We start from the raw sequence: 12279 nt of genomic DNA on the forward strand, positions 1-12279 counted from the left end.
TTGAAAGATTAGCGTAACACTTTGAAATATTGCTTTGTTTTTAGAGATGATAAACTTGGAAATGTTAGAAAAAAGTATGTTGTACTCACCTCGAAATACTATATCATATCGATCTTCAGGACTTATTAAAATTTTGGTTAATATAAACATTCATACTTTCACAAAATATATTCCTATTCTGCATCTGGTTTATCTCAAATATTTTCTTGTCTTTTCTTACTAATATTCTATTTTTCATACTGCAATTTTCTTATCTCTCTTCCGATTTTGTTAATAATAAAACAGACTCGAGACGTGCGGTTGAAAACAATGGAAACCTTATCAAGAAATCAATACCTTCAGAGTCGAAGCGATTCTCTAACTATGGAAGGAAAGATGCTTTATTTATTTTTCTCAACATTTTCAATTTTCAAGTATTGGTTTTACTTTGAGGCCACAAGTGAAAACTGAGAATTCATTTTAAGAATTAATAGTTTGGATCGCCTCGAAACTACTTTTGGCATTTCTCCAGTAAAGAATATTAGGAACAGTTGTTGCTATTGAGCGAAAAATAAATTATCTAAGAACTTCTATTTTCAAAATGTATATATTGAATTTGAAAAAAAAAATTGAAAATGAAAATTTATAAATTTATTATAGCCACAAGTATTTTTTACAATTGGTAGTATAGAGTAAATAGATAGATAATATTATTGATGAATTCAATATTCAAACAATCAATCCAGGAATCGAATATGCTCTTTCCAAAGATTTCTACAGGAGAAATACTCTTCTCCCATTGTTTATTTTTGAAGTCATCCACACTATAGTAAACTTTGTGTTTAGCACTCTCTTACAATGTGAAAAAGTCTAAGATGCAATACAAACGTCTCTGCATTGCGTTATTACTTATAAAATTTGCCAAGGATCTACAGTTTTAATTTAATGAAATTCAAGACCCTGGTTTGTCGCAATTTTCAAATACCAAGATCCGAAATACAAACAATTAAACTTTTAATGAATTTTATTTAAAATTTGGTATAAATCTGTAATTCTGATCTTAAATTCAGATTTTTTTAAAATTATCTTTACTAATAACACAGAAGAATGTGTGTGTGTGTGTGTGTGTGTGTGTGTGTGTGTGTGTGTGTGTGTGTGTGTGTGTGTGTGTGTGTGTACGTGCGCGCGCACGGCTGCAGGTGTATGTATACATTCATGCAAATAATACATACAATAAGGTATGCAAATAGACAATACTATGAGGATTTGGTCCGAACTTTTGGAACATCTTACAATTCTTATGATAAAATAAATGAATTTCATCTATCTAAATGCGCTCGCTTTTTACTTAATATGCTCACGTGTTTGAACACGGATAACATAAAAGTGGTCTTTAAAAGGACTTGCTTCCAAGTCTGAAGTAAGAACAATATACATTTTTTTTTTCATTCTCCTATATTTGATAATTTCCTTTAACTTATTGTACGCTCAGAGATACAGATTTAACCCCGAAAATTTCTTTCGAACAACGGAAGATCTTAAACGTAGAAATTCATCAAAATCTCGATTATTGAAGATTTTATTGATTTATTTGGTGATTACAGAATTTTCTCTTTTTATATTTCATCTCTAATAATAATAATAATAATAAAGATGAAAGTGTGTGCGTGCTTCCGTGCGTGTGTGTGTGAAAGAGAGTGTGCGCGGAGGAAGTTTCGTATTTCATTCAAATTCATTTCAATTCAGATTTCTGATTTTATGGAGCTTATAGAAAGTAAAAAAGATATGTAGCACAATAAACAAAACGGCACAAGGCTTCTATGGTAGTGGGTTTAGTTTAGTTATTATATTAAAGTCCCGTTTTAAAGCAACACTAGGGCTAATTTGGGACGGACCTCGTCATTTTGAACCGAGATCAGATGACAAGGACGACACCTGATCTGGCATCCCCCTTTCCTCACCACTCCAGGCCATCCGGAGGACGTTTGGCCCGGACGGATTTTGCGTGCACCAGACCAGCTGACACGAAGGTTCTTCGGTTGAATCGGGTCTCAAACCTAAAACCTTAGACCTTACCACCTGGCCACGGCGGTTCTATAGTGGTGTGAATTATATAGCTTCCAAAATTTGAATCAAAAATATTTTGTTGACGAGATTATTAAGAGATTAAGTTACATAAAAAATTAATTAAAAATTTAGGAAATATTAATTTTCCAGCGAAATATCTCGTCTCCAAAGGCGACCAGTTAATAAATAAAGAAAGGAACAAATAGAAATACAATTTTGCTCTATCTAGCTCATTGCCTTATTTAATATCAAATTCATATGAAAATATGTGGTTATATCTTGACGAATTTTGTCCAAAATTTGATATAAATATTTTATTTTAATGATTAAAGTATATTACAAATAATTTCATTTATTCAACTTTAATTCCTTTTTTCAGATTTTGTATCCACAAGCAGAAAGGCATATTCCAAAAACTTTTATTCAGGTTAAGGAAAGTTCAAACAATACTAGAAACCTAATTTTTTATGATTAAAACGTTTTCACTTCAAAAATGTTTTATTTGAAAAAGTGAAGAAGTTTTCGAAACCAATATAAATTTATTTCTTAGGTATCTAAGAAATTTATTTCTTAGATACCTAACCAATAACAATTTCTTAGATATCCTTATTTCCAATGTTCTAGATACAATACCGCAGTAAAGCCTATGGTATAAATTGATCTTAATAATTTATTATTATTCGTAATACAGCAGATTTTATTAAAGCACAGTTAAATAAATAAATATTCTGAATAATTTTATTTAGAAGAGTACTTTAAGATGGGTCTAGACCAAAAAACATTTTACTAGAAACCAAATGATGTAGCAATTTAATTATGAAAATAGTTGTGAATGATTTCAATTATAAATGTACAGAATATTAATTTTAAAAATAACGATTACTTGATAGGCTTTTATTTTAAATTTAATATAAAATACCAAATTAAATGAATAAGTAAAAATAATTTGCACTTTTCTCAATGTCTTCTTGACAGATATTCTGTGAAATATTAGATTGAAATTTATAAAAATATCTGTAGGTTGCCTACGATAATTTTCGTAGATTCCATCAAGTTTCTCTCATGCTCTTCCTTTCTCTCTTCAACCTTTGAGTTATTTTATTTATGTATGAGGAAAAACATGCAGTTATTTTGAAAATTTAATACTTAGACGTAGAGCATTTCTTATGGAATATGCTACAAATAAGGCCATTAATATTTATCTCTAGCATTAACGATCGAATGATCGTTTTTCTGCACGCTTTCAGAGCAGGAAGTGAAAAGCTAAACCGTTAAGAAGAAAAGCTCATTTGAGCAATATTCTCTTAATAAAAAATAAATAAAACATAATTTCATGTAATAATTACATTTTCAAAAAAGGGTATTCCTCAATCCTCCGAATATGCTTATGAATTTAATTAAATAACAGATGCAACGCTTCATTTTTTAGATAATGGAATTTTTGATACCACAGGATTTCTAGCTAATAAAAAAAACTATTCCTTTTATTATAAATACGGAAAGCACTTTCTTCATCAATATAAATACTCTCATATCAAGTAAAGAATTTAAAAGGTACGTTTCGTTGCTTTTAATTGAAATGGCTTTTCCAAAATAAAAAAAGAGGAAGGTAATAAAAAAATACTATTTTTTAATAAAAACAAAAAATATTTCAAAAAATAATAATTCTGAATAATTTTAATAAAAATTTCTGAAAAAAAATTAGTAAAAATGAAAAAAAAATCATTATTTATGTTGGAAATAATTGTAATTCATAATTAATATTTTGCTTTCACTAATTAAAATAAGCTCTTTTTTCTTTAAAAAAAATCAGCTTCTCAAAAGTTCAACAAAAAAATAATACAAGTGAGCATACGAAAGTTCCAATCAAATTTAGTATACAGTAAAAAAAATAAAATACAGTTTTAAATACAGTAAAAAAAAATTATTTTTTTTTTCTCTATTTTTCTCATTTTCTAATAGTTTTTTTACGTACCAAAATAAATAATTAATAAATTTTTAGCAAAAATAAACTGACTTTCAATTTCAATTTCCGCCTTTCTACCTATGCATTGTTTCTAAAATAACAAAAATATTATGTATTCAATTTGAGTTATGAGAACATCGAAGAACAAGCTTTAGCAATTTTTTTTAAATTACAAGTTTTCTTTCTTATCTGTTAGCTACCTAAACCCTAAAACCTTACTTTAAATGTTAAAACTTTGGTGTTTCGGTAAAAAATAGCTACATCGAGTCCACATTTATAATAAAACTTTATAAATCAAATTTCTAGAATTTTCTAATAGAGTTAAAAGGAAAAAATTATTTTAACTTTAATCAGAGTTTCATGTAGCATTTTCAAACATTAATTCTCAAAAGAACTCAGCATGTTACATAGAAAATATTGTAGCAGTGTTATTATTAGAATTTGGATGACAGAACATGATAGAACCATGTAATAATTTAAAAATTAAATGTAATCAGAATGTAGTAAAAGAATAGTTACTTCTAATGCAATCATTAAATTTGAGAAGATCTCAAAGGCTTAAACAACTTAAATATAACTATTATCTTGAATTTTCGTCAACCTTCACACATTTATTCTAAACTTCTAATGATTATAAGTAAATACGAAAATAGGATGGAAAAAACTGATTTTATTCACAGCAAGTACTGAAAAACTAAAATAATGTATGTAAGAAAATCAAACACAATCACTTCACAGAAAACTCTTTGGAATTAGAAATATTATCGTTCTTATGTTTTATCCTTAAATCCTAACACTACAAGTTTAAAGTTATGTCCTGAAAAAAAAATAAAGATGGACGTTTCTTCGATGAAGAAAGCCTTTAAGTTGTTTGAAGTAACATTTTATCCTTTCTAAAATATGATGTCGCTTACATCGTATGGCAGTGACTTATTGACGTACACATTGTTATTTAGTATCCATTCAATTTATTCTGAGACCATTTCGTTAAAAGACTTATAATAAGATTGTCTTAAATATAAAAAAACACTTTTTTAGTTATAATTCAATAAATAATCTGCTTGCAATGATGGTTTATTTCTAAAAATTTACAATCGTAAAAATAAACAAATTTAAGATTGATTCATTCGAATTCGATAATCGAAGTTATGATTGTACTTTATTTATAAAGATAACTGTCATTAAAAACATATCCCATTATAGAAATACCTTTTCAATAATAAAAATGAAAAAATTTCAGCAAATGATTAAAAGACGAATAATGGTTAGAGAATTTTTTCCTTTAAAATAATTTTTAAATTTATAATCTTTAAGGCAAAAATTTCTAAGTTCCCTCTAATATATATAAAATGAGTAAATCAATCAACTGAAGTAGGTGAAAATCAGATTTGGTAAATCAAAACAGCTAATTCTTTTATACATAAAAATAAACAAATTCTAGAAATAGGATTTCAAAAGATGAGAAAAAGTAATCTTTTTGTTCTGTAAAATTAGGGAACAGAAAGAGACAAAGAGAATCAAAACTGTGTTATAAAATAGCTACAAGTAAAAAAAAATCCGAACTATGCATTTTATACAAGCACAAGAACACTGTTAAGCAGCATTCATAATTAGCTTTAAATATATCTCAGAAATTATTAATACTTTTCTGTCTTTTTATGCAAATGATTAAGCAACAATGTACTATAATTTTGTTTAAAATATCGAATTATTTTTTTATATTTTTAAACATATGAAATAAGGAATCTTATTCCAAAATTTAAGAAATGATGTACAAATAGTTTTAAATATATTTGAATTTTCAGAGTTATATCTGTCTCAAAATTTGGCGCTTAATACGATGCAATCAGTTTAATTTTCATTCTGCTGCACTTTTCCATTCTTGTAATTAATTAATTAAAAATATTTTTAATAAATTTATTCTATGGATGAAATAATAACTTCAAATTTCACTATTCAAATCGTTTCTGTTTATGTTCTTCTTTTTTGCTAGTTCTCATTACTACAAAACAAATTTTCATGAAAAAGATTTTTTTCAAAACCAACATTGGATTTTACACGAAGTTTTCGTTTTCATTTAGAAAATTCTGAATTCTAATATTTTGCTATTTTTATTCAGTTTTCTTTTCTGAAAATATTACCGCCAAGACGAACTCAAGTTGCTCAAAAACGTAATGTTTTGAAGAGACGGTGGATTAGCAAAAGTAATAATTTTGACAAAAAGAACTTTCTGCAGATACTAACTTAAGACTTCAGGATACATGTGTACTGAACATAGATCTTGAGAATAAAATTGAAGACCTCTTTGTAGCATTAAACTGAATTTTTGTGGACATTGGGGGAAAAAAAGCAGGGAAATCTTAAGACACGCAACGGAAAAATCGAAAAACTTAATAATCCCAATTTAAAACTGAAAAAAATTATAAGATGTGTAAATAATTGGATATAATTGGAATTGTAAATAATAATTTAAATTGTAAATAATTGGATATTTTTAATATAATTTTTGTTATTATAAACATCATTTTGTATACAAATGTTGAGTTCAAATTTTGTTATTTTCTGTCAATGTCATAAAAATTATTACAGTAAGAATTAGCATATATAAGAGTTCAATTATGTTTCTTAAATGTCAAAATTAATATTTTTTTTTTAGAATTTTCAGATATTTTCAAAGATTTCGCTACAGAAGTAAATATTAAAATTAAAGAAAGAGCCAGATCTTCAATTACATGGTAGCTCTTTTATTGCCAATTATCAGAGAAATTAATTTGCTCGAAAAAATAAAAAAATAATTTATGAAAAATTAAAATTTTAAAAATAAATGTGCTTGCTAAACTGATATTTTTTCTTCATCAGAAATCAATTTAATAATAGAATCCGGAAAAGTCACACATTACTTTCAATTTTAATATCTCAAAAAAAAATTTTAAGATATCGCGTAACATTAAACTCTAAGTATGAAATAATTAGAGCTAAAGTCTAAGAACGTCACCTAAATAAAGCAAGAGTTGACCTTTTTCAACACCATCTAATTTTCTTTATGTCTTCCTCAAAGTTATAATTTGTTAAACTATATCAACAAAGTTAATAACGAACGTCTGCACTTTAAACCATCTGGACCTAACAAAAATTTAAAATATAAAAAGAGTTTTTTTTCTTTTCAAAGTCAGATATAACTGACATCGTTATCTAAACATCACATGGTGAGTGACATTTAGCACGTCTTCATTCTCTCGTATTACACAACACTAGGTTCTGTATCAAATGCGACGCGCTCTGTAATCTGTCCTTCAAATTCGTTTTCGCCGAATGAAATGTTTTAATTTCAGCTGTCAAAATGAGCGTGAAGATATTTTTCATTAAATATTTTGAAATGCTAGAAACAAATAAAAATATGCAATTATTTTTTGCTCAAATTTTTTAAGGACTTCCAATTAATTGCTGTAAATTGCCAACGGAGATTTTCTTTAAATGTCATTTTATTCCTTGATTTTCGCTTAAGGAATAATTGTCTGAGGGTTACGGAGTCATTTTTGCTAATTAAAGAATTATCTACACCTTCTTCATTCAATTACAATATTTCAATCAAATCTCTATCATCAATACTTCAAAAAAAAAACGCCATTTTTCTTCATCAAAAATTTTAACGATAATTTAGATCTGAAATCTTTATCTATACGGTTATTTAAATATAAATAAAAATGTAATCTTACTCAAATGCTCGAAACAATTTGCATTTTTAATTTTAAAACAGGAGATTTAAAATGAAAGAAATGCGAAATCACAAGCCCATTCAAATCAAACTCATCAGAAAAATGTTGACCACCATCAAATAACAAAACATCTCACCAAAAGGCAAAATAGAGGAATGGCAGCTGACGCTAAGGCAATTCACGCTGAGGTCCTCCGGAATACCATAAAAAATTATAATAAGCGAAAGATTCAAGTTGTCCTATTCAAATACCACAGAATTCTAAGTTCTATTAAATTTATCTATATGTAAGGGGTTTTAGATTCATCAAAACAGATAATGCAAGAATAAATTTAAATAAAATACAACTAATGAGGGTTTAAAAAAATCACATACAGCATCTACTTTTTAAAAGAAAAGAAATAGATAAAAATGGTGTCTATAATTAATACTGGTTGGGCTTGATCCCATTCTTGAGTCAAAAAATTTTCAAAGACCCAAAAGACAAAAGATCTTGTCGATTTAAAATTTCTGTAATGTTTTCCCTTTTATATCCAATCAATCAATAAGCACTATTTTCCTTGAGTATTTTAAACTCACATTCTTTGATAATGTGTGAAGTCTTATTTAATTTATGGTAGCCTGAGGAATCTTTAAAATGTCAGGACCCTTTGAAAATTAAAGCAAATGAAATGGAAGAATTAATGAAATGAAGAAATGAAATTAATGAAAGTTTGTAAATCTTCAATACATTTCAGAAGCGATATTTGGAAAATTGTTCTTGATAATTTCAATGAATGTATAATGAATCTTCAATATTTTAGGTAACATTTTTATCATAATTGTGACCTTTTATTTTAGCAAAGACTGTGCAATAACAAACAATCTCAGTTTAAAATATCTTTTATCTAATAATAAATCTTATATATTTATTATCTAAGATTTATTATCTAATAATAAATCTTATATACCCAAAATATCTTATCTTTAGTTCGAAATATCAAGTTTTTAATTATTTCATGAATAGATTTGCAAATCTAATTCTTATAATTATATTAATGATAAACATGCAATATCTTATATAAACATAAAATTTCTGGTCGATGAAATATTGAGACAACAACCCATTAATTACTTTACAGTTAAGCAACAGGATGGTTAATCTAAACCGAGAACTATTTACAAAGATTTAATTATAGATTTACTGAATTAAACAAATCAGTTTTCCAAAAAAATCATTTAATGATGTCTTTTGATTACACAAACTAAATTGTCTCTTAAATTGAAAGCATGTTATATTTAAACTGAATGTTCGATTTACTGTCTGAGGAAAATTGAATATTGAATAAGAAGCCAAAACTATTTAGTCTGCCGCAGGTGATGGACTATTCTAAATGTAAACGATATCAAATGGAAATTCAATATTTATATGGAGCTGTTGAAAAGCCGATTGATTTATCTATCAGGAGAAAGTTAGAGGTTTCTCTAAAGAAGGTTAAAATTTTATGGAAATATGATTTCGCCGCTTGTGTTAAAAATTCTTGTAATTCTATAATTTAGAATAAAGAAAACTATATTTAATGTTTCCCTATTATTATATATGTGTATATTCCCTAATTATGCGTTTTCTTAATTATTTTAATATTTCATCGACGAAATATTCAAATCATAATATGTTGAAAATGTATACGGTATACGCAGAAAATAAGACCTACATAAAAAGAACTATGTTTAATTATTGCACAAATTATTTAAAAAACTTATATGTTGTAGCTACGTGCTTGAAACTATATAATAATTCAAAAATTTATTTTTAAAGGAAATAGAGCTGATTTAATATAAAATAATTCAGATAAGAAAAATTCTGATTCTAAACGTTCAAACTTTCTCATTCTAATTTGTTTTCAAATATTTCCCAATATGCTAAAGTGCTAGTGATCCTATTTTCTTGATCAATAATTATTTGTTGCAAAATAAAAAAAAATGCTTAACAGTATTCCATGATTAATACAGAGTCAATAAAATCAAATACCAAAATAAAATTATAATACTATAAAGAAATATATTCAATTTCATCGTTATATATAATTGGGATTTGTTTTCCTCAATACATGTCTTTATTTATTAATGCAAATTAATAATGAAGTTTTAATGCAATTGCATTCCTCATAAACAATGTATTACATTAAAAAACCTTTGAAACAATTTTTCCTATTATCAACTTTGCATTACTGAATTTGTCGTAATATAAATAATAAAAGTCCAAAAGAATAGATATAAGTTTTTATGTAAGTGTTTTCTAAAAACTATGAAATTGATCATATAAATATTCTGGTATAAATTAAATCAATAATTTTAGAATGAAATAAAGAGTAAACTAAAGATTATTTAATTGGGATTTTATAATTTCTGACTGAAAAAATTTTGGTCAACATTTCGATTTCACCAAACGAATTTGTTATATGTAATCATACATAATAATTAAGCAATTGAAAAAGCCAGAAAATAAAAAAATAAGAATTGCACTCTAATCACTCAAATACAGGATCTTCCAAATTAACATTAATAGTTCTTACTTATAATATCAACTTTTATGCTCTATAATGATATAAGAAATTTATGCAAAGATATATATTAATTTCAATTTTATGCCAAACGACTTTTTAATATCGATACTTAAGTGATATCACGATGAGAAAATTAACAATGGATAAATTTAATTAAAAATAAAACACGGTTTATAATAAAATCTTCTGTTAGAATTTATGTTTGAAATTCCTTACTTCTTAAACACCAGAAAAATGCGATATACTCATAACTGACAGGGTAAAAATACATGAATAAACAAAATTATAAAAACAAAAAACAATACAAATAAATTATTTTATTATAAAATAAATTTTATAAAAATTTGTTCCAGTAATTTCAAGTTTTAGACTATATATCATTCGTTTTGAAAAAGTTCGGTAAAAGTAAAAACTATATCAAATTTAAATTTTATTCTTTTTTTAACCGTTTTTATTCCGTAGATGAATTTTGATTAATTGTATGTCAAAAATCATCGTTTTCCTATGAAAAAATATCAAGTGGCAGAAAATAAATGCTTAGAAAATGAAATAACCTTCAAATTTTTAAATTAAAAAAAAGAGCAAATCTATGAACCTACATCGACATTTTTTTAACCATCATCTATTTAGCACTTAGATTACAAATAATTAAATTATGACTTCACGGGTTTACTTTTATCAAGCTATTATATCAATAAAAGAAAATTTCATTTATAACCATAAATTTTTGTAATAACTTTTTCAAATTGTGATGAAGAAATTGATATTTTAAAATCCTTTTGCTAAAAACAGCTTAAAATTATCGAAATTAAAAGATCATTTGGGCATATAGTCAATCAGAAAACGGCTTATAAAATCACATTAAAATTCAAAAATTCTTTTAAAAAATATATTTTTTACTAGCAGAAACAAGCAAGTTATATAATTTTCAAAAAAAATACATTTTTTGTCACAAATAATTTTTCAAATCCGAAAATGATTAAAGAGAAATTTATCTTACAAAATCTGAAATTCTTGTCAGGAACCTATTCAATGTATATTAAGAATACTAGACTCAAAGAAGTTTATTAATTTAAGTTTATCTAAATCGAAAATTCAATGAGAGAATCTTTTAATCAGAAAAGAGCTTATACATTCATTTACATTCAAATTCATTTAAAGAATTACTTTTTATTAATAAAAAAGACCATCTCGCTTAATTAAAAAAAATAATGAATTTTTTTTATCATAAATAAATCAAAAAGTGCTGGAAAAAAAACTAATCTAGCAAAATCTAAAACGCTTGTTAGGAACTTATTCGTTACACATTAAGAAGATATCAAAATCAAAGAAGTTTCTCATATGACTTATTAAGATTAACTTACCCTTTCTTTTTCTTTTGGAAAGCCTTCTTTATACGGATGAGAATGAATGCCGCTTTGTCCATTGATAACACATGGCCCTGCTCTGAATCTGAAGCAGTGGAAGCCATCTTCTTTAAACTACCGCGCATTGAAAATGCTTTTTTCTTCTTTACAGTGAAAATGAACTTCTACAATTCGATTCAAAATACGCGGAAGAAGACGATATCCAACACTTCAAAGCTCGAAAATAATTTTCATTGAAATCATCTTCTTTGTTAACTTCGGTTTCATTAACTGCCAGTACAAGAAGAAAATGCCATTTATTTTCAGTACGTATAGGTATTTCCGTTTATTTTCTTATTAAAATCTTTAAGAATATATTCCATGCAAATCAAATTAATATTTATCCAAGCTGAGTAACAAAGAATGTAGATAAAGCAAATATAGGTTGTATTTAGATAAATATTGCTTGTTCTCAAATTCCGTAGAATTTTATTAACGATTTTAATTAAAAAAAAAGTTTTTCAAACGGTTTATTAAAATAATGTGATATTATTCTCGGAAACTTGTGCAATATTTTTCCAAATTAAAGTGAAGCAGAAATCTTCTTGTGATATTCTAAATTCTCACTAAGAGAAAATTATCAGTTGCCAAAATTTTACG

The 12279-nt window shown here is 25.9% G+C and overlaps 1 protein-coding gene across 2 annotated transcripts in view; it reads right to left on the minus strand.

The window, feature by feature from the left end:
• LOC129965744 (ankyrin repeat and fibronectin type-III domain-containing protein 1-like) overlaps positions 1-12279 on the minus strand; it is a 619339-nt gene that overhangs the window by 470569 nt on the left and 136491 nt on the right. The window contains exon 1 of one of the 2 annotated variants that reach the window (XM_056079893.1): positions 11638-11794. The exons of the other annotated variant lie outside the window; for it this stretch is intronic. Coding sequence (XP_055935868.1) covers positions 11638-11765 — 128 coding nt within the window. The 5' untranslated portion in view covers positions 11766-11794. Of the gene's footprint in view, positions 1-11637; positions 11795-12279 lie in introns of those variants that run through there. 2 annotated transcript variants of the gene reach the window in all.

The sequence above is a fragment of the Argiope bruennichi genome, chromosome 4 (assembly GCF_947563725.1).
Source record: "Argiope bruennichi chromosome 4, qqArgBrue1.1, whole genome shotgun sequence".
Lineage (NCBI taxonomy): Eukaryota > Metazoa > Arthropoda > Arachnida > Araneae > Araneidae > Argiope > Argiope bruennichi.